Source organism: Elephantulus edwardii, unplaced genomic scaffold, assembly GCF_000299155.1.
Source record: "Elephantulus edwardii isolate Elephantulus edwardi_28Jun2011 unplaced genomic scaffold, EleEdw1.0 scaffold00157, whole genome shotgun sequence".
NCBI lineage: Eukaryota > Metazoa > Chordata > Mammalia > Macroscelidea > Macroscelididae > Elephantulus > Elephantulus edwardii.
In genome coordinates, this window is record NW_006399907.1 from 1,303,718 (window position 1) to 1,327,463 (window position 23,746).

Genomic DNA, 23,746 nt, shown 5'->3' on the forward strand with positions numbered 1-23,746 from the left:
TAACATTAGCTACAATATCCTTAGTACCACGACCCCTTCTAAAACCAGCCTGAACTTCTGGCAGTTCTCTGCTGATGTGCTGTTCCAGTTGTTTTTGGATAATCTTTAGTAGAATCTTGGTAAGGCTGAAGTCCGCAAGAGGAGGGGGGAGGACTGTAGAAGGGTAAAACCACTCTGGAAGGCAGTTTGGTGCTTCCTCAAAAAGCTGGACATAGAAATTCCATATAACTTAGCTATTTCATTGCTTCAAATATATCCCAAGAAAATGAGAACTGAGGCTCAAATGGAAACCTGTATACCAATGTTCTTAGCAGCATTATTCACCATTACAAGAACATGGAAACAGCCCAGATATACAACCACAAACAGTTTGAGAAGTTGTGGTACATTCACACAATGGAATACTATGCAGCACATAGGGTCAATGATTTTGTAAACTACTACCAAACTTGGGAGGGACTGGAGAACATTATGCTGAGTGAACTAACTCAATCTCACAAGGACAAATGCTGTATAAGACCATTATTATAGAATAAGTATGAGGCTCCAAGGTGGGGGGTGGGGGGAGGGAGTTTGGAAAAAGAGGGGATGGATAGGTGTTGGTGGGGTATGGTCTTAATCATAGGTTTGAACAATTCGATGGGTTGGTGGGATGAAGGAAATGGAAAGAATCTTTTGTGAAAAACAATGTACTGAAACTTTGTAAACAAACCAGAATAAAATGGAAAAAAAATAATCATTGCCTTTGCCTCTGAATTATGGTGTTGGAGAAGAATACTGAATATTCTATGGATTGCTAGAGGAACAAACAAGTCTGTCTTGGAGGAAGTGCAACCAGGAAGGATGATGGAATGCCTCTAACATACCTTAAGCAACTGTCAAGAGAGTCTTGTCTTTTGAAAGTGATATTATGCTGGGGAAGAAAAAGGAAGGCCAACCCTCAACGAGTGACTGTCACAATGGAAACTTGACCATATCAAAGATGGTATAGGGATAGGGCAAGTTTCAGATCTAGTGTTTACGGGCTCCTTATAAGTTACATCACGTCGTCTCCAAGGAACATGATTCTGGGAAGGGTGGAGGGTCGGTGAAGGAGAGGAAGACCCTCAACCAGGCAGATTGACACAGTGACTGCTGTAATGGGCTCTTGTGTGTTAGGAAGGGTGAGGATGGCGCAGGACAGGACTGGTTTCTGATCTTTTATTCATAGGGTGGCTTTGAGTCATATTCAACTCGATGGCACCTAACAACAACAACAACAACAACAACAACAACATAAGTTGTAGTCAATTTAACTTCACCTAACAACATAACAACAGCAGTATACTTTTAAGCAAATGATATGTTACTTTGTAAATATTAAAAATGATGATCTAGTCTTTGACAAAGGCTTTCCCTTGCACTTACATCTTTGGATGGCCTCCTCAGAACGTCCCCGACACCTCCGCCATTCCTGAGGCCCTGGTTCAGGACCGTGACGATGCACATGAGGAGGGTGTCACAGGTCCTCTCAATCCCGTCCTCATACTCTTCTTCACCTGTAAAAATACAATAATTAAACATCTAACAGACATTCAAGAAATCTGTTATTAATGTATTCTCAATGGTCTAGTTACAAAATGTGTCATGAGACAATATTTTGAAGTTACATAATAAAGAAACACATGTTCATCGAGAAACACACAACTGACACAGAGAAATCTATACATGTAATGTCCCAAAATATTTTTTTATTCCAGATATAGAAAAGACAATGAAAAGGACAAAATAGAGAAAGGTTAATATGACGATGGTGATGGAAGACAGTGGCACCACCGCCTAAGTCGTCAGCACGCCCAGGAGACAAAGCTCTGTAGGAAAATGGATACGAACATGAGAGCGAACAAGACTTGGCTTCTAAATCTGCTCTGTGGCAATACTGAACTTTGAGCAAGCTATGCAATCTCATTGTCTTCATCTGCGGAATGGGAAAGGTTGTTTAAGGATTAAGCTCTTTATAGGTTTGTGTAAGGATTACATTTAAGATAACACGTTGCACAGAGTGGATACACACACACACACACACACACAACTATAATTTCATTATTTTGGTTGCCTAAGCTTTCTTAATGATCAATTTATAGGTACTGATGAGTAAGCCCAAGGTACTTATATGTAAAGTTCTATGTAAGGAGAAACATTACGTACTTATGTGTAAAGTTCTATGTAAGGAGAAACAGGGAAAGAGAAAAGGTATGAGAGTAAAATTGGCTTATTATTTTTCACATAAAGTTTATCATATTTACAACATAATTTCCAAGTCACATAATATAGGGAAAATTTCATATTAACTTAAATACTTGTTGTTAACTGCCATTGAGTCACCTGCAACTCATAGTGACCCTATGTGCAAGAGCCCTAAACGTGCTCTATCCTGTGCCAATATCACTGTCTCCGACACACCCATCCCGATTAGCCCAGTCACTGAGTCAGTCCATCTCGTTGAGAGTCTTCCTCTCCTACGTTGTCCCTCCATCCTCCCAGGCATGATGTCCCTCTCCAAGGACCAGTTCCTCCTTACAACATATCTGAACTTTGTCAGAGGAAGCCTATTCAATATTGGTCAAGAGGAAGCAATACATTTCCTCATTACAATGATAATTAGCTACATCCCTGTTGAGTACTATCAAGACAAACCTGATTCACAGCGAACCTACATGACAGAGTGTAACTGCTCCATTCAGTTTTCTACACTCTAATCCTTTTGGGACCAGATCTCCAGACATTTTCTCCCACAGAGACACTGATGGGTTTGAACTACTGATTTTTTTGGTTTGCTGCCAAGCATTTAACCACTGTACCACCACAGCTCAGTTTTACATTTTAGGGTTGTATAGTCACACTCTACATGCTAACACAGAAGTGCAAAAGGAACAACAAAAAAAAAATTAATTTTATCTACATGACTCAAGTCCAACCATTGTTTGATATCTTTTTTAAATTGTTTGATATTCCTCTTCTGAATTGATTTTATTTTAGCATCACATGGAAAAGAAGTCCCCTACATTCTTATTTTAATTTAAGATGTTGCTTCTTGAAATATGTTGGATGCACCTCAAGACGAGGACGGAGCTTAGATGGTTAAGTACAAAAGGCAGCACTGGAGACCTCTGCTAAGGGCGGGTGAGACCCGCTTGACCACTTACCTTCAAAGTGAGCCCAAGGCACATTCTGATTTAGAAAGCAGGAGAACTAGATGTCCCTGCGGAGGAAGGAAAATGGGGAAGAAGGATGGCTTGTGGCGGCAGCAGTCAGGGCAGCAGTAGATAAGGAAGCCAGAGAAAGCAGTGGAGAAAGCCCAGGCTGCACCATGCTGGTTAGGCTCCCAAAGCCTGTGGTGGGTTCTAACATGATGGCTGAGAAGGATGAGAGGAAAAACAGTTAGAAACGTGTCAGAAAGTTAAAGTGAGTTTTAAGGGGAACTAGGTTTTTGGAATAATGAGGCCATCTGGAATATGTCTACATGCTACACTGTAATGGTTAGTTAGACTTTCAATCAAAGCAATCATACATCTAGTGACATGATCTGCATTCACTTATGCATTCAGCAAGTACCAGTTCTTGTCACAACAAATGTTTACGAGTATAAGTGCCAGATTAATTAGGGCATGGAAGCTACCAGGAAGTTCTCCCACCTCTTTCCAAGAATTTGGAAACGAAGCTGCTTGTTCTTTAGAAGTGAGCTCCACACACAATTCACTAACAGGTTAGTTTTTGTGCGTGTGTGTGTGTGGCGGGGGGTGGGGGGGAAGGACAGATTGCTTTCAAATCTTTATTAAGAAAACCCGCTTTCTATGTGGCATGCAAAAAGGGGAGAACGGTCGTGTCAGGTCTATGCTAGCAAGAGTCTGGTCATTTTCGCTCAAACATTATCAGGACCCTGGCATTCTGGCTTGATATATTAGCCTCTCTGAGCTTGGTTCATGCATTCCACCCTCATGATATGATGCCAGGTTCCCAAGCCTTTAGGCTGAAAGCCAGATTCTGAGTCATGGTAAACTCAGCAAAGTAAATGCCACCTTGTGGAGACCTACCTGCTGCCCTTGCTCCTGTTACATTAGCTCTTTCACTACACCAGTAACCTCTAGATCCACCATTAAGTATTCAGGTAGGAACTAGGAAAGTATCTCTGTCCATAAGACACTTGGGGGCACTAGGAACAACAGGTCAGCAGCTAGACAAAAGTAGTACTACTGGGTGCAATGGAGGCATGAGAGAGGTGCTTCTTACAGACACTGTGACAGACAGCCTCTTGAGTGGAGTCCTGAAAAAGGGACACAGTTAGCCAGCAAATTAGTGAGATAAGACATGCGAGGCGGATAAAAACGGGCTGTGTGAAGTCAAACATCCACACAAGCAGGCGTAGGCTTATATGGAGTGTTTGTGGAAGTGCAAGTGGATTGCAGTGGCTGGGGTTTGGGCGTGTACAGGAAACTGGTGAAGACGTGAGAAGAAAAGCAAGCAGAGTCAGGAAGAGCTTCACATACCAAAGTTTATAACCGAAGAGTTAAAACTTTATCCTGAGAGCCACCGGAGAATTGCAAACAGGGGCAGGGCAGTCACCGTCCATGTTTGTTGTTGGTGGGGGCTGCCAATGAATCAGTTCCCAACTCATGCTGTCCCGTGCACAGTGATAGTGGTGGCTCACTGGCTGAGTTGTTTCGTTTTTTAAATAGATCACTGGGGTTTTTCTTCCTTAGTTATTCTTAGCCTGGAATCCCAGCTGAAACCTGATTGGCATCGCAACAACACGGAAGGGACCTGACAGACTGGTAGAGGCTTTGCCTGAGATGCACTGGCTGTGAAGCGAGCCAGGATCTCTGGCATGGAAAGAGAATTTTCCCCCAGTGCAACAGCAGTTCACCTTATACTTGGTAAAACATAATATATATATATATAAAATATATGTGTGTAAACAAGACAAATTAATATGTGTTAAATGCCACAGAAAGGAGACAGAGTTCAGACAGGGGAACCCATTACAAAAATGGAGACACTAAGCTCAGGCTTGAATATTCAAAAGAGTATAACAGGAGTAGAAAGCATGTCACTTGGCAGAACAGAGGTAGGATAAATGGATGTTTAGATGTTTCACAGCAAACAAACTGTTACACATGCATAAAAGGAATGGAAGATAAAGCTAGAGGGCTTAACTGGGAGCTCTCTATGAATCTCCGAGGAGTTCAGATTTTACTCAGAAGTCAATGGAGCATCATGGAAAGGCTGAGCTGTGAGTAAGGGAGGATATAGTCAACGCAGTGGCTTCTGACGAGCAGTCTGGCAGTGAAATACTGGGTGAACTGAAGAGAGGAAAATGACTGCAGGTAGAAAGACCACTTAGTAGGTGGCTGTGATAATTCAGGCCTCAGCAGGTAATGGCAGTGGGAAGGGAAAGGATGTGAGAGGCATTGCAAGGGATGAATGACCAGTAGCTGATGGTGCTTTAGGTAGGAGGAAGAAGACAAAGGCAGCATTAAATATTATGCTGAGGTTTCCAGTCAGGGGTGACTTGGGAAAAGGCTAGATGGCTCCATTAGACCACAGAAACAGACAACTTAAAAGGAAGAACTAGATTTAAGGTGTTTTGATGAAGACAAGGAAAGAATCTCAGATGATTTTTATGCTTATTAGGTGAAATGAGAAGGCATTTTTAAAAGTTAAGAGAGAAGAGTACTAATTGGGAGCACAAATTTAAGAAAGAAAATAATGCAAAAATGGAAAAGGTGACAAGAAATGTCAAAATTACAGAATAATCAAAGGCAAGGAAAAATTAGAAGAGGCCACTGGATTTCTCATAGAAAAGGCCACCGGATTTATCAATCAGGTCATCAGAAAGCTGTATGAAGACACAAATCATTAAGTGGAAGAAACTGAAGGAGGCAGTGTTTCATGGTTAAATTAGGCACTAGAAAGAAGATGGATAATACCTTTAGGGGGTAAAAGAACCCAGAAGGAAGTACAATTAGGAAAAGAAGAGAAGAAGTGACTCAATGGTAGAAGCCAAAGTGGGAGACCTGGGTCAGATTCTCCACCAGTGCACCTCGTCTGCAGCCACCACCCATCTGTCAGCAGAGGTGTGAGTATTGCTGTGATGCTGAGCCTATTTCAGTGGGGCTTCCTGCCTAAGACTGATTAGGAAGGAAAGCCTGGAACAACCCCTAACCTCAGGCAATGAAAATTCTACAGATCTCAAGGGTCCAATCATCTGCAATTTATCATGTGATGGTTCAAGACCAGGTAGCATGCTGTTCCCTGTGCACAGGGCCAATTCAACACCTGCTAATAACAACAACAAAGAGTACAACAGGAAGAGAGGGCGCAGACAGTAGTAGAAACAAGATTTAAGATGTATATGGTGAAAGATGCCACTCAAAAAACTCTAACTCTACCAACGAAGAAGTTGATCTTTTAATTTTCAAAGAGAGGACTGAAATTAGCAGGAGGGGTGTAAAGAAAAAAAGTGCAACAATGAATGAATGAAAACCCAAAATCTCCGTAAATGTTCATTAAAATTAATAAAATGAAATTTAAAAAAACACCCAAAACTCTAACTCATGCACACTCATGTTTATCGTGGCTTTGTTCACAATTAGCAAAGAGATGGAAAAAGCCTACGTGGACATCAACAAATGAATGGACAGAGAAGCTGTGGTATATTCACACAACGGAATAATACACTGCACTGAAAAACAATGAACTCATGAAATGTTACATAAAATGGGTGACCCTGGAGGATGTTACGCTGAATGAAATGTCTCAGTCACAAAAGAAACAAATACTGCACAGTGCCACTATTGTAAAATGGGACTGACATCATGGTTGGGGGAGACTAAGAAAGATGGGATACATAATGTATATTGCATTGAAACAGATGAGGGAGAGAGCTGTTTAAAAGGGATATATGATAAAAAAAATAAAAAAATAAAATAAAAAAAAGGGGATATATGATTAGGTATTACTGTCAAGACAGGAGTCCAGAGTGAAGGCTCCATAATGAAATGCACGTGGGGGGAGAGATTGTATAATAAGTTAGAGTTGAACTTGCAAATGATCCTCCCTAGAGTTTCCAAAGGTCGGGGATTCAAACCGTTATAGAGACATGACCTTTGGGTTAACAACACAACTCTCTATGGACCACACTATCAGAGCTCCCTTAAAGATGAAAGGAGGCAATGAGTATTCTGTAAACTTTGTTACAAAACCTTTTTCTGAGATGGTATTGCTAAATGTTTGCTTTCAGTAGGTAGGTTTTCCTTTCACCCTGTTGGAAAAAGTATTTTTATGAACACAGAGATGCAATTTTTAGAAGGTCCCCTTTATCAATTTTATCCCCTTCAGACTGTGGATTTCTGGCTGTATTTGACAGTCTCTTTATACCATAGAATAGGCCTTCTAAGCCTGACCCATTTGTCTTTATAAACTTTACAGATTTGGGCTTTATTCCCAGGTCTCCAATCCACCTTGAGTTGATTTTTGTGTACGGTTTAAGATTTGGATCCTGTTTCCGCTTTCTGCAGTTTTGCCAGCATCATTTGTTGAAGAGGTTGTCACTTCCTCATTTGATAGGTTTTATTTCCTTGTTGAGTATCAGCTGACTGTAGATAGATGGATCCAGAATACTCCTGAGAGTTGAGAAGAAAACGATTCGTAATCCCATTACAAAATGAGCAAGAGACATAGACTTTTCACAGAGGAGGACATGTGAATGGCGAACAGACACATGAAGAAATACTCCAAGTCACTCGCAATAAGAGAGACTCAAATCAAAACCACAATGCACAACCTAAGTGCCCATCAACAAACAAATGGCTAGAGAAGCTGTGGTATATTCGCACAATGGAATACTATGCTGCATTAAAAAACAAGGAACTCGTGCAATATTACTCAAAATGGTTGACTCTGGAGAACATTATGCTGAGTGAAATGTCCCAGTCACAAAGGGACAAATATTGCATGGTGCCACTGTTGTAGGATGTGACTAACCTCGGGGTTGGGGAGAGACTGAGTAAGATGGGTTCAATAATGTATGCTGCTCTGAAACAGAGAAGGGAGAAAACTGTTTAAAAGAGAAATGTGATTAGGTATTTCGGTCATGACAGGAGTCTAGAGCGATGGCTACATGGTGGAGTGGACCTGGGGGAGGGTTTGTAAAATAATGAAAGAACCTTTTCTTTTACTTTTCCAAGAGGGTAATGTCTGGTTGGGGGGGGGAGCCTTGGGAGGGGACAAATCTACAACAATGAATGAATGGAAATCCAAAGCCTCTGTAAATTTTCACTGAAATTAATAACAAATTGAAATTAAAAAAAAAGAATTAAGTTAGAGTAAGGATGGCAATGGAACCACCTTACCTCTGTAACTTGATTTGTGCCACTATTAGAACCTTTACTCAGAATATTATTGCTTTTCAATTTTTGATTCATGCACTTTTAACTTGTTAGTTAAATTTGTATCTTCTAGGCTGCAACACTTCCATGATACATCTTCAAGGATATGAACATGTACGGCTAAGCACAACTGATAGCAGTGCATCTAAATTCCAAAATCAATCTCCATAATAGTCTGTGTGTTTCCTACTGCCAAAGGGTCCCTTTAGAGTAGTGAGAGAAGATCTTCACCCTGAAACCCACAGCGTCCCTTTTCAGCAGGAAGTAGCTAAGAGAATACGCCATCCCCTTTTCCTTATGAAGCAGGTGAAGTCTCTCTCAGGGAGGAGTGATAGGGAATGGCAAAGGACACACTGACAAAGGAGATTAATCAGAACTGGCTTTGACAAGCGCTGTGGCAATTGGACAATTAAAACAGACATTCGGATGGCGGGGAAAAAGAACAAGCTGGGGAGGAGGGTAGAGAGAATGGTGCAACAATGAATGAATGAAAACCCAAAATCTCTGTAAATGTTCATTAAAACTAATAAAATTTAATTAAAAAAACAAAACAAAACAAAAAAACCACAATGAGATACCATATCACTTCAGCAACACTGGCAAAATTTAACAGGGCAGCAAGTAATAAATGTTGGAGAGGATGTGGAGAGATAGGAACTCTTCTATATTGCTGGTGGGATTGTAAAATGTTACAACCACTCTGGAAGGCAGTTTGGTGTTTTCCCAAAAAGCTGAACATAGAAATCCCATATGATCCAGCTACTCCACTGCTTGGACTATACCCTGAGAAAATGAGAACTGAGGCACAAATAGAGGCTTATACACCACTGTTCATGACAGCATTATTCACCATCACAAGAACATGGAAACAGCCCAAATGTCCAGCCACAGTGGAATGGATTGAGGAACTATGGTACATTTATACAATAGAATACTAACTATGCAACATGCAGGAGCAATGATTTTGCAATTTACTACTTAACTTGGGAGGGACTGGAGAGCATTATGCTATGTGAACTAATCAGTCTGATAAAGACAAATACTGTATAAGACCATTATTGTAGAATGAGTACAAGGATCAAAGTTGGGGTGGGGGAGGCTTAATCATAGTGTTTCACAATTTGATGGGTGGAGGAAGGGTTGGGTAAAGGAAAGGGGGATAATTCAATGTGAAAAACAATGTATATGAACTTTGTAAATAAACCAATACGAAATTAAAAAAAGGAGGTAATGAAAAAATAGAGGTAATAAGGGTTCAATGAAAGAAGTGAGAAAGTATGATTATTTAAGAGTGAAAACAAAGAGCTGATAAAAAGACTTTTAATGTGGAAACATTCAAAGGAACTAAATAACTAAATATATTCATATAGGAACTGAGAACAGTGCTTGTTATGTAGTTGAGGTTCAATAAATAGTTATCATGAATCTCCTACCCTTGTAAATACTATGAATTTGTTAAACAGAAGGTTTGGTTTTAAACACAATTTTAAATGCTACCCTTGAATAGCTCTCTAAACTCTATAAATGTACAGAAATTATGTTAGTTATAGAACAGAGTTAAGATCTTTTGTGCAAAGCTTACTCTGAGTCACATTTAACTTGATGACAACTAACCACTGCTAAATGAGACTACTGCTGTTATATCTGGAGGAACACCCTTCCACTTTGTACATCACTCTTTGTCAAAGTGCGGTATGAAGTAACGTGAGTTTGTTGTGATGCTGAACCTTGTGCCATTGGGGTATCAAATACCGGAATGGTTTCCCAATGTGGACAGTGTTTGATGAAGCCCCCAGTGGTAAAACAGGTTTGGAAGCAGGAATGGCATCCACTTCCTAAACCACATGCCTCTGGAAACTCTATGATCTAGGAGATATGATGATAGTTATGAAAAGGCATTAGGTCTTCTGTTCATAAAGTTGCTATGAGCTGTGTTTGACTCGACGACAATAAAAAAACAACAATAACATCACCATTTGAATATTAATTAATATGTTAAATTATTCCAATTTTCAGTTCAGCATTAGTAGAATAAAACACTTTTACTTTATGATACAAACCATGTTTCATGAGGAAAGGAAAAAAATACATTTTATCAATTCTGAAATTACTTTTCCTTAACTTTAACCTATGGTATTAGTTTATAAATCAAGTATGGACATGCTTAAATAAGTGTCTTTAGTAAGTGTATTTTTTTGATATTTAAAATAATCATAAGTATTATGGTTTTTTCGAAAGCAATAGATTGTCATTGAGATAAGTTCTGAATGAAATCACAAATATCTGGTTTGCTATTCTAATACTCCAATTACAATCAATTTATTATATAAATGTTGGTTTAAAGAATGTAGGAAAGAACGTAGAAAATAAAAGTAAAAAACAATAGATACCCAATGGGAAGCAAAATGTAGATCATTAGGGCTGTTTTCTGGTATTCCTAACTTTTCTATTAAAGAAAAACATCAAAGCACATCAAATTTGTTATACTCAGAAATGCTGAACAGCTAGGAACTTCCTCTTTTTTTCTGAACATTCAAATTGTGATTTTAAAGAAATAATTTTATTTTATTGTTTAAATTGCCCCCAAATGTACCTTGCTGGCCTGGAAAACTTGGTCTTTGTGTGTGTGTGCCATTATTTTGTGTGTGTACATGTGAATATTTTTGTCCAGGAAATCGGGAATGTCTGAAGCATATGAAAGAAAAGTTCTCATCTTTTTTTTAAGCCACAGTTGGTTGCCGGCTACTGTGTGGATTTTGTGCTGTCGGGACAATAACCTTTCTCTCATCCACGAGGCCCTTCCTTGGGGGCTGACAGCTCTGCCTCCAAACCACCACACGGCTCGGCTCGTTATTCTGTAGGTCTGAGTCTTTGTAATGTGGATCCACTGTTCATGAAGTAACAACCCAAGGCCATCACAAACGCACAATAGGGTTTGCAAGTTAAATTCTCATCTCAAACAAAGAAAAGCTATTTTTAAATCTGAGTGACACTGGCTACATAACAAAGATCAGGCCCTTCCTCCAGTGAACCTGGGTATTTAAATGTATGTGGACAAAAGTTGAGGTGCTCTGATAGCACACTGGTTAAAGCGCTCGCTTGCTAATTAAAAAGTCAGTGTTTTGAACCAACCAGTGTATCTGCAGAAAAAAAATGAGGCAGCCCGTTTTTATAAAGAGTTACAGTTTTGAAATGAAAGAATTCAAGCTGTCGTCGTGAGATGTTTCAGTCCTGAAGGTGTATCTGTGACAGTACTGAAAGCCAATTTGACAATTAGAGATTGTCCCAAAACTAGTAATAAAAAACTATAGGAATGCTGGAATTAAATAATTCTTCCAAATTATTTTTGATACGGGAAATGATAAAATTCATCACACTGAAAATTCCATAGTTGTGCTTGTCTAGCCCTCCCAACATTTAAATCTTGGTCCATCATTCCTCTTGACCTGACTGGCTTTTTCTAATTCTCCAAGTCTCAACTAATTCCTCTTTAGAAAATCTTTCTCTTTCTAGTCTACTAACAGCCAGATCTTCTTGTTATCCTCCATCATTGTATAACCGTTGTTGTTGTTGTTATGTGCCGTCGAGTCGTTTTCGACTCATAGCGACCCTATGCACAACAGCCCTAAACCCTGCTCTATCCTGCGCCAACCACACTGCCTCTGATACACCCATCCCGATTACCCCAGTGACCGAATCAATCCATCTCATAGAGGGTCTTCTCCTCCAGCGCTGTCCCTCCACACTCCCAGGCATGATGTCCCTCTCCAAGGACCCGTCCCTCCTGGCAACACATACAAAGTATATCAGACGAAGCCCCAAAATCCTTGCCTCCAAGGAGTAGCTTGGTTTAATCCTCTCCAAGATGAATCTGTTTGTTTTCCTGGCAGTCCATGGTACATTCAGTACCCTTCTCCAGCACCACAGCTCAAAAGCATCCACTCTCCTTCTGTCCTCCCTAGTCATTGTCCACCTCTCTGATGCATAACAATAGATTGCAAATACCATGGCCTGTATCAGGCGCACCTTAGTCTCCAGAGAGACACCGTTGTTCCTGAGTACTTTAGAGAGGTCCCTAACAGCAGACTTTCCCATCGCGATACGGTTTTTGATTTCCTGACTGCTGGTGCCAGGAGTGTTGACTGTGGAGCCGAGCAAACTGAAGCTGTGAACAATCTCTTCGCCATCCATCCTGACGCTGCCAATTGGTCCAGTGGTGAGAATCTTTGTCTTCTTGACATTGAGCCTCAGTCCATACTGAAGGCTGCAGTCCTTGACCCTTCGCAGCAAGTGCATGAGGTCCTCCTCAGTTTCAGCAAGCAGGGTTGTGTCATCTGCATAACGCAGATTGTTAATAGATCTTCCACCAATCCTGATGTCACAATTCTCTTCATAGAGCCCAGTTTCTCCGATAATCTGCTCTGCATACATGTTGAAAAGGTATGGAGACAGGATGCATCCCTGGCGTACACCCTTCCCAATTCTGAACCATGCAGTGTTACCCTGCTCTGTTCTGACTACTGCCTCTTGATCCAAGTACAGGTTTCGCATTAGCACATTGTATAACTAGCCTCCTTTAATCTGGAGTATATTTGGTCCTGTTTATGCTTCTCCACTATTATACAAGTTCCACAGGGGCCAAGGTCATGACTGTTTATTCAATACCATGTCCTGAACAGCTAGGCTGGCCCTGAGTAGGTGATCAATGAACATAGCTGTATGCATGAATGAAGGAACAAACAATGTGCTCATTATCATCATCACCATCATCATCAAGAGCCAATGCTAAATTTACTTAGTTACTATTCTGTCTTATAGAAATATTCAATTGCTTAAACAAATACTGTGGAATTCTAGAAAGTTGAAAAATGTATAGCATTTCACAGAGCTGGGCAGCCCACCTACTATCAGCAAGTACGTATGACCTGAAGGCTTCACTCTGCAGAACGGGCTTGGACGGTTATCTCTTTGTGCCTGTGGAGCTCCTGGGTGCCATGCTGTGAAGTCACTCACATGGATGCTGGCCTGGGCTCCTGTGGTCGACCAGATTTACACAATCTGACTGAAGGAACACTCATTGGCTTTGCTGTTGGTTCTTGGGCAAGGTGATAAAAAAATCAAACCATATTTGTTCTAAAGAAGTGTTATTCGGAGATAGAAAATCAAACAATCCATGGGATCATGTTATTAGGAGATACGTATTTTTTTTTAAATACTAACATTATTTTTCACACTCTCTCAAAGAGAAAGAACATTTTCTTTCTTTCCAACATTACAAAACATGTGAAAATAAATCTATGTTTAAGGTGGCTAAAAAGATCTTAAGAGTGCCTTCATTTTGTCCAGCTGCTTAAACCATGAAGATGTTTTCAAAATAGCTTTCTGGGACTTCTTTAAAGTCTTAGATAATGAGGAAAGGGGAGAAGCAAGTTTGAGATGATGACAGTTTCAGCAAGTTGCTGACAAGTGAGCTTAATTCTGATCCCTAAGGCAGGCTACAGAAGAAAGGCAGGGAGGAGTCAGTGTTGGGTTCCGACTAAACTCGGGCTGTGAGGTGTGGCCGACGTCGATCGTCAAGAAGCCTCATGACATTTTTACAGAAAAGATGGAGCACCTTGGACTGAGTAATAGTTTATTTAAGGCAGATTTGCATGTGGCTAAAGAATTGACAAGATATGGCTATGGTAATCTTAGAGTATGATCTAGTAATAAGACACAAACTCTGTTCTAAGAACTGTCCTATGTCACATTTTTAACACCCATAATGAAAATCTTCCCAGATGCATTTTTCAAACTTCAACCTGCTGATAAATTCTATTCTCAAAGAGAGCTCTAAAACCCACTGCCATTGAATCTCTTCCAATTTACAGCAACTTTCATTCAGGTTTCTGAGGCTGTAAATCTTAATAAAGAGACTGCCCATTTTTCTCCTGCAGAAAATAATTGCTGTTGTTGTTCGCTGCTGTCAAGTCAAGTATGACTCATGGAGAACTCATAACCTGAACAATGTCCTAATCTGTGGCATTTTCACAATCTCTGACTCACTCCAGCCCACTGCTCTAGTCACTGTGTCAACCCACCTGGCCAAGGGTCTTCCTCTTTTTCACTGTCCCTCCACCTTTCCATGCATGATGCCCATCTCCTAGGAATCACTTCTCCTAGCAATATGCCAACGATTGTGAGATTGATACTTCATCATTTTTGCCTCCAAGGAGCATTCTGGCTGCACCTTCTTCAAGACATGTAACTATTCCTTTTTGCAAGCCATGGAATCTTCAGCACTCTTCAACTCCATAGCTCAAAGGCATCAATTCTTCTTCTGTCATCCTTATTCAGTGTCCAGCTCTCAGATGCATAACAAATGACTGAAAAGACCACAGCCTGAATCAGGAGCACCTCTGTCCTCAAACTGACATCATTGTTCCTCAATAATTTGGAAAGGTCCTTGATTGTAGACTTTCCAGTGCAATGTGTCTCCTAATCTCCTGACTGATGGTACCAAGTGTGTTGACTGTGGATCCAAGTAAGGTGAAGTCATTGATAGTGTCAATCTTTTTCTCTGTCCATCATGATATTGTCTATGGATCCAGTGGTGAGAATTTTTATATTCTTGATGCTGAGATGCAATCCATATTCAAAGATCAGTTTTTAACCTCCAGAAAATGCTTTAAGTTCTCACTTTCAGCAAGTAAGGTTATGTCATCTGCATAATAAAGGTTGTTGATGAGTCTTGCTCCAATCCTGATGCCATATTCTTCTTCACATAGTCCAGCTTCTTGGATAATTTGCTCAGTATAACGTTTAAACAGGTATGGAGAAATGATACAACTCTGACGCACATCTTTCCTAATTTTAAACCATGTAGTATTCCTTGCTCTGTTTGCACAGCAGCCTCTTGGCCTAGGTATACGATTCACACAAGCAATATCAAGTGTTCTGGAATTCCCATTCTTCTCAATGTTAGCCATAATTTGTTATGATCCACACAGTCAAATGCCTTTTCATAGTCAATAAAGCACAAATAGATATTCTTCTGGTAGTCTTTGCTTTCAGCCAGGATCAATTTTACATCAGCAATTAAATCTCTGGTGCCACAGCCTCTTCTAAAACCAGCTTGAATGTCTAGCAATTCTTTGTCTAAGTACTGCTCTAGCCATTTTTGAATGATCCTTGGCAATAATTTGCTTGCATGTGATACTAATGATACTGTTCTATAATTTTGACATTCCATTGGATCACCTTTCTTGGGAACAGAAACAAACATTGATCTCTTCCAGTCAGTCAGCCGGGAAGATGTCCTCCAAATTTCCTAACGTACACTGGTGAACACATCCAGGGCTGCATCTGTAATTTGAAATATTTCAATTCCTATCCTATCTATCCCTGAGACTTATTTTTTGCCAATGCCTTCAGTGTAGCTTGAATATCCCTCGCCCACCCTCTTTGCTTTATCACTGGCTTTTGATCATATGATACGTCTTCAAAGATTTCAGGGTTGGCCCATTATTTTTGGTACAGTGACTCTGTATATCCCCTCCATATTCTTTTGGTGTTTCCTGGGTCATTCAGGATTTTCCCATAACATCCCTAAGTATCACAAGTTGAGGCAAAGCAGTCAGTACATTCAAAATACTAGAGAGGTGGGCCTTTTATATAGGAGCACAACATGTTATGGAGTATGCCACTAGAATTCCTTATAAAGAATTTCACCATCCCTCACTGCTTTTGAATTATAACTTACTTATAGCTGACCTTCCTGCCAGTTTCAAAGGCTGTTCACTGCATGGGAAGAGACTGTGCATATTTCTGCCATGGAGCCACTGGTGGATTCGAACCACCTGAGAGGTATGGCTTTTGGTTAGCAGCACAATTCCTCATGGACTACACCACCAGATCTAAATGGAAATACTGTATGTTCTATGGGCCATTGCCTCCAAAGTCTTTTTTTTTTTAATATGTACTAGCTTATTTACAAATTCAAGAACATTGGTTTTTTTTCAGATCAGATTCTTCCAATTCCCTTATCACCCCTATCAAATTGTATTAATTCCATGACTCAGTCCCCCTCTCTCCACACATCCTCACCCCTCTGCTTCCACCCCCCGCCCCGGGTCCTCACACTCAATTCTAAAATAATTGTTTTATATAATATTTGTCCTTGTGGGATTGAGTTAGTTCACTCAGAATAATGCTCTTCGGTCCTTTCCAAGTTAGGTAGTAATTTACAAAATCATGGTTCCTGCGTGCTGTGCAGTATTTCATTGTATGAATGTACCACAATTTCTCAATCCATTCGATTGTGGTTGGACATCTAGGCCGTTTCCATGTTGTTTTGATGGTGAATAATGCTGCTATGAACATTGGTGTACAAGTCTGCATTTGTGCCTCAGTTCTCATTTTCTCTGGGTATATTCCAAGCAGTGGAATAGCTGAGTCATTTGGAATTTCTATTTCTTTTTTGAGGAAGTGTCAAACTGCCTTCCAGAATGGTTGTACCATTTTAAAATCCCACCACCAATGTATAAGAGTTCCTATCTTGCCACACTCTCTCCAACATTTATTACTTGATGCCCTTTTAGACTTTGACACTGTTGCTGAGGTGAGATGATACCTCATGTGGTTTGGATTTGTATCTCAACAAATAGTGCTGGCAAAACTGGACTTCTATCTGCCGAAAACTGAAACAGGATTCACATCTGGGAATATATCCTAAAGAAACCATAACAGCTACCCAAACAGATATATGCACACTCATGTTTATTGCTGCATTATTTACAATAGCAAAGAGATAGGAGCAATTCAAGTGTTCATCAACAAATGAATGGATAAAAAAACTATGGTGTATCCATATAATGGAATACAATGCAGCACTGAAAAACAATGAACTTATAAAACATACACAACATGGGTAATCCTGAAGGACATTATGCTAAGTGATATATATCAATCTAACTAGCACCACTATTACAAAGCAGGTATGATACGGGGGTTGAGAGGAGAATAGTATTAGAGTAGATAATGAACATTGCATTGGAACAGATGAAGGAAAGAATTGTTTAAAAGGAATATGTGATTAGGTATTATATGGATGACAACCACCCAGAATAAGAGTTACATTGCAAAGAGGACTGAGGGGAACAGATAAGGGAGGTACTTGTACAACAATGAATGGATATTAAAAACAAAACAAAACAAAACAAGTGAAATCCAGGAAGGGAAAAGGAGGGTGATGGGGGTAAAATGTGCAACAATGAATGAATGAAAATCCAACTTTTCTGTAAACTTTCATTAAAATAAAAAAAAATATATTATTTTAAAAAACAACTCAAAGGTATTGATTCTCTTCTGTCATCCTTAGTCACTGTCCAGTTCTCAGATGCTTAGCAAACAACTGAGAAGGCTATGGCCTCGCTCAGGCCCATCGTAGTCTCTAGCCTGACATCTTTGCTCTTTAACTCTTTAGCATCTTTCTGGCCGGTTTTTTTTTTGTTTGTTTGGTTTTTTAGCATCTTTCTGCTTGGCATCTTTGCTTTTGATCAGAAGAAGTCCTGACAACTGATTTTTCCCAGTGCAACTCATCTTTTTGACTTCCCAACTTTTGGTTCCAAGGGTGTTGATTGTGGATCATGGTACGATGGGAGTGTTATAAAGACAAATACTGCATAATATCATTATTGTAAAAATAGAAGCAAAACATGTATGGGGACCCAAAGAGGGAAGGAGTGGGAGCAGAAGGGTGAGGATGATGAGGTGAAACCACAGGCTTGCACAGTCTGGTGGGTGGAGGAACGGGGATGAAGGAAACAGGAAGGATCCAACGGGAACCTGAAAAGAAAGGGTACTGATGATGGGCAAGGTCCAATGGTTATGAATTTTATAAAACATAATGCATGGGATTGATTGTATAAAACACAATGTGAATGAAGAAAAGTGCAAAACACTATGTATATGAACTTTGTAAGCAAACCAATAAAAAAATAACATTTTAAAAAAGATAACATTGTTAATAACTTCAATCTTTTCTCCATCTATCATGGTGCTGCCTATTGGCCCAGTGGTGAGGCTTTTAGTTTCCTTGATGTTGAGATGCAGTCCATATTGAAGGCTGAAGTCCTTGATCTCCTGCAGAAAACGCTTCAAGTCCTCCTTAGTTTTGGTAAGCAAGGTTCTGACATCTGCGTAAAACATGTTGTTGATGAGGCTTTTTCCAATACTAGTGTCACATTTTCCTTCATAAAGTCCACCCTCCTAAATGATCTGCTCAGAATACATACTGAAAAGGTTTGGAGAAAAGATATTATCCCTAATCCACTCCTTTCTTGATTTTAAACTATGCAGTGTTGTCTTGCTCTGTTCGGACAACAGCTTCTTGGTCTAAGTTAAGATTTCACATAAGCACAATCAAGTTCTCTGGGATTCACTAGAAAATGTAAATAGCTGTCCTTAGGTGAAGGTTATACAAAACCAAATGGCAAGTCAGATTTGTCTTATGGGTAATTGTTTTCTAACCTTTGTTTTAGAATTTATTGAACTAGGAAATGATATCAGGGAGAATAAATAGCTTGCTTGAGAAATCAGAGTTCACTCAGACACCATGGGCCTCATCTCACTTTAGGCTGAAAGAGACACTGAAGCCTAGAGACCACATGGTGAAAAATAGAATTTTTTTATTCTTTTTTACCAAACCGGATGACATTGGATTGTGAGTTGGAAGAAATATAATAAAAGCAAATGCATATCTTTATATTTGAAACCCTAAAGTCTTAATTATATTTGACAGCCCTATTGTGTGCCTGGCCTATGTGAAGTGATTTCAGATCTCCTTTACAGAATAAGACGGTACTAATCAACTTGTTGCCTGTCAGTATGTCAATAATAACTGCTATAATAAGTGAGCAACTCTGAAGAAACCAGAAGTGCTTAAACTTTAGGACCACATCACAGAAGTTTTAGAAACTGCAAAGCACAGTAATTCGAACAATGAGCTGGCTCACTGTTGGCATTTTCTGATGGACTGAACAGAGGAAGCAGAGAAAAGAAGTCACATTCACAGTGCCTATAGGTACTTGTCACTAGGGTGAAATGTACTTATATGTTTAATTTTCCTTTGTAGGTTAAAAAGTGCAACATTTAGTCTGTAAAGGGATCATCTATTTTTCGCCCCCAAGGAGTGGTCCAACCTCTCAAGGAAGGCACTATTTAGGAAGAATGCACTGTCATTATGATCATACAGAGTGAGCTCCCAGAGGGAAACTGGGGAAGCCCAGCCTTACATTGAACTTAACTCTTTCCTCTTTTATCTTCCCACTATCTAATTAGGTCCTCTATAGACACACACTAAAAATGTTGCTGTTGTAATGTGCCATTGAGTCACCTGCAACTCACAGCAACCCTATGTACAACAGCCCTAAACCCTGCTTTATCCTCTGCCAATCTTATTGTCTCTGACACACCTACCCCCACTATGCCAGTCACTGAATCAATCCACCTCATTGGAGATCTTCCTCTCCTGTGCTGACCCTCCACCCTCCTAAGCATGATGTCCCTCTCCAAGTACTGGACCGTCCTTGCTACATGTCCAAAGTATGACAGATGAACCTTCAGAATCCTTGCCTCCAAGGAACAGTCCGTTTTTACCCTCTCCAGGATGAGCCTGTTCATGCTCTTAGCAGTCCATGGTATATTCAATACTGTTTTCCAACACCACAGCTCAAAGGTATCAATTCTCCTTCTATCATCCCTGGTCATTGTCTAGCTCTCTGATGCATAGCAAGTAACTGTAAAGATCATGACTTCTATTAGACATACCTTAGTCTCCAGACTGACATCATTGCTCCTCAGTTCTTTGTTGAGGTCTCTAACAGCAGACTTTCCCAAAGCAATACATCTTTTAATTTCCTGGATGCTGGTACCAATTGATATATTTCAACAAACAGATTCTTCCCTAGATGTGCCCACCACGTTGTGCAAAGAAATATGGAGGACAACCACCTGCCAACTGACTAAAAGAGATCTGTATTTGTTCCCATCCCAAAGAAAGGTGATCTGACAGAGTGTGGAAATTATTGAACACTATCATTAATATCACTTGCAAAAAAGGTTCTGCTGAAGATTATCCAGAAACAACTGGAATAGCTCATCAACAGAGAGCTTCCAGAAGTGCAGGCTGGGTTTAGAAGGGGTCATGGTACTAGGGATATTACAGTTAATGTTGGATGGATCCTGGCGGAAAGCAAGAAATACCAAACAAATGTCTGTGTTTCATTGACTATGCAAAGGCGTTTGACTGTGTGAACCACAACAAACTGTGGCTGACTCTGAGAATAATGGGAATCCCATAACACTCGTTCAAGACTAAATACAGAGACAAACAATTTCCTCTATCATTCATTAAATTTGCTATAGCTCATGAAGCATGCATACTTTGAAGTTCCTGACACATTTTAATAGAACAATTTAGAACTTTTAAAATAGTTTCATATGCTCCTATAGAGACAAAAATCTAGCTGTCTATGTATCTATCTATCTATCCATTTGTCTGTCTACAGAAAACTCTCAAAAATGTTCAGGAACTTCTCTAAGACATAAACCTGAAAACTGACAGTCTAAGTTTCTAAGTCAGAACTTTTGGGTTCTAAACCCAAGTTTTTCTACAAACCTGTGTAAAAGGCCACACCACTGAAAAAAGACTCAAGAGAGATATGGACTTGCTATACAGTGAAAGAATTCTCAGAGCTCTTGGCACAGGAGAAACTAGGGATGTTTTCAAGGATATGAATGATACAAAAATCAAAACGGAAATGCAAGCAAGTATAAGAATCTTTTTCCTAGTTAAAATCTTTTAAGTTCTTTTACCCTTTATTCTTCTATCTCAACTGTGAAATTCTTAGTGGAACTCGCTAAGAGACTCTAACATTTCACTGAATATAAATAAGTTCAGAGATATTGAGTCCATACTGTTCCCGGAGTCCTTTGCACCAACCTGTATTTGAAGTTGGTATCGTGGGTGAGCAAGTCTCCTTTTCACATTTTCCCATCATTGAAGTTAAGGTCATGGTAGGAACTTCATTACTACCTGAGAACACACAAAGTGTAATAAGAGTTAGAGACACATAAGCCAGTGATAAGAGATAAACAACACAGAATAGAAATGAGAGTCATTACTACTCCAGCTTAGTGCCTGGCTATGTTCTTAGTCTTTCAGTAAGTCAGAATGGAACTCTGAAGATATTGCCTACAGAAGCAATTTTTTAAATATAAAATAGGTCCATGGACCAACCCACTAAAAGCCTTTTATACTTTTAAAGAGGCTGAGATAAAGTATTAATAACACTGCAGGCCTTAATCACCATGTGTAACAACATTTCTATGGCCAAATGCATTCAGGGTTCTGAAGTGGGATGTCAGGAACCCATTCCCTCAATGAAGTTGGCACCACCTGAACACGAACAAACTGGAATTTGTGGTTGAGACAGACTATGAGTTATTGTAGTTCCAGCAGTAATGAATGGAGTTCCAGGGAGTGATGGCATAAAATGTCTCAAGGAAGCAAGAACATTTGCCTATATTTCTGTTCAGAACCTTTCTTTCCTTTCACAGTCTCCAGGTTTCTGAAAGCCCCCTGTTTAACTAGAACAGAAGAGAAAATAGTAACAGCTTCTTTCCCATCTCCTGAAACAAAGTTTTAGAAGACCTCTTTGGTGAGATGGGGAAGATAGTAAAAGCAAAATGTAAAGAAATTCCTTTCAATCCTACCTTTTTTAACATAAAGTCATTTTAAAAAGTCCATAAAATGGAGGGAACAGTAAGTTCACTTTTGTATGCAAAAAAAAAAAAAGGCTTAAGTTATATTTAAGGACATCTCAGAGACACATACACCAATATTACCCTGACTGTTGGATTTGTAAGCAGTGATGAAGGTCCCAAGTGGCCAAAGAGAACTGGAGATAGAAGAAAATGGATAGAGATGGATCTGGATGGGGGTTGCTGGTAACATCAGTTCTGGAGCTGAGTATGTCTAGACCACACTAATAGAAAGGGGGAAGAGATTTCACATCTGCCTCCTTCCCGTGCCCTAACTAGGGCATTTAAAGAGGGGAAGAATCACTGTCAGCAACGAGTTAGGTGTGTCAGGTGGTCAAGAAGGGAGAGAAGTGGAATTTCTGAGTGTGCCCTGGTCGTGATTTCCTTACTTAGCAAAAATTTTCTGGGCACCATGCTAGGATCTGGAGTCAAGGCCTTGGAGAACCAACATCTAATAAGAGGGCATAGAGAAGGGCAGACATAGAACTCAGGAGAGAAAATGAAGTGAAGTTCTGCTTTATGTATTAGGAATGGGGAAACAGAATTCCATAAATGGAAAAAAAATAACAAAAAGCCTCAGAAAACTCCTTGGAGAAGGATCCATATAAAGAAAGATTTTTATAGAGGTGAGGAAGATAAAGTAGAGAAAACCAGACAATTCCAGGTGTAAAATAAAGAGCACAGAAATCCACATGGCAAAGGCCCTGGGCCGATGACAGCTTTTAAGTCAACCATTCCATAGCCAGCAATGATTCAAACCACTGGAATGGATGGAAGGTATTTTTTTTTCCTTATTTCTAAGGAAAAAATATTTTTATAACATAATTACACTTTAAAAAACACAATTTAAAAAATATTTATGCCTAGACCCATTAATCAATAGTTGCTGTATACATTTTGCATTAGAAATGAAGCCTCAACTTTAAACTCTGCACTGAATAGCTTAAAGTGATTATGTCCAAAATCTAGAAAATAAGTAATATGTAAAGATTTTTAAAAACACACAGTCTATAATTCACAAATAATTCAGTAAAACAATTTGGCAGTTAGATGACTTTTTTATCCAAATATTTATACTTGCAAACTCCAAAAAAGTTGTATATAAGAAATAACAAACAAGGCAGTAATAGAAAATATTTTATGCTCCTAAGAAGATTAATACAAAAGTATGAAATTCAAGAAAGTCACTAATTACTTGTTTCAATCATAGACATTTCTGTATATGTCTTAGTCAGATTTTGAAATGCCCTTTTATTATCTCATATTCTGATAAAGGCACTCCCATAATCTCATGAGTTTTACAATGAAGAAATCTATGTTAAATGCAAGGTATTAAATCCTACTTCCAGGCATTAAATCCTACTTTAAAAAAATAGAATGGTTTGAGGAGTGTCATTTTTGCAGTTTCCACTCTCCACAACCCGTAGGCAATGGAATCATCCAGAGAAATATGATCAGAAGAGTGTACCACTATTATCACTTCTATAGAGCCAAGCAGGAGAGGGGGAATGAGTTTA

General features: G+C 39.5%; 1 protein-coding gene across 1 annotated transcript in view; it reads right to left on the minus strand.

The window, feature by feature from the left end:
• ITPR2 (inositol 1,4,5-trisphosphate receptor, type 2) overlaps positions 1-23,746 on the minus strand; it is a 732,333-nt gene that overhangs the window by 100,095 nt on the left and 608,492 nt on the right. Inside the window, exons 52-53 of the mRNA XM_006895058.1 lie at positions 21,409-21,501; positions 1,408-1,538 (exon numbers count right to left, since the gene is read on the minus strand). Of these exons, the coding sequence (XP_006895120.1) occupies positions 1,408-1,538; positions 21,409-21,501 (224 nt within the window). The remainder of the gene's footprint in view (positions 1-1,407; positions 1,539-21,408; positions 21,502-23,746) is intronic.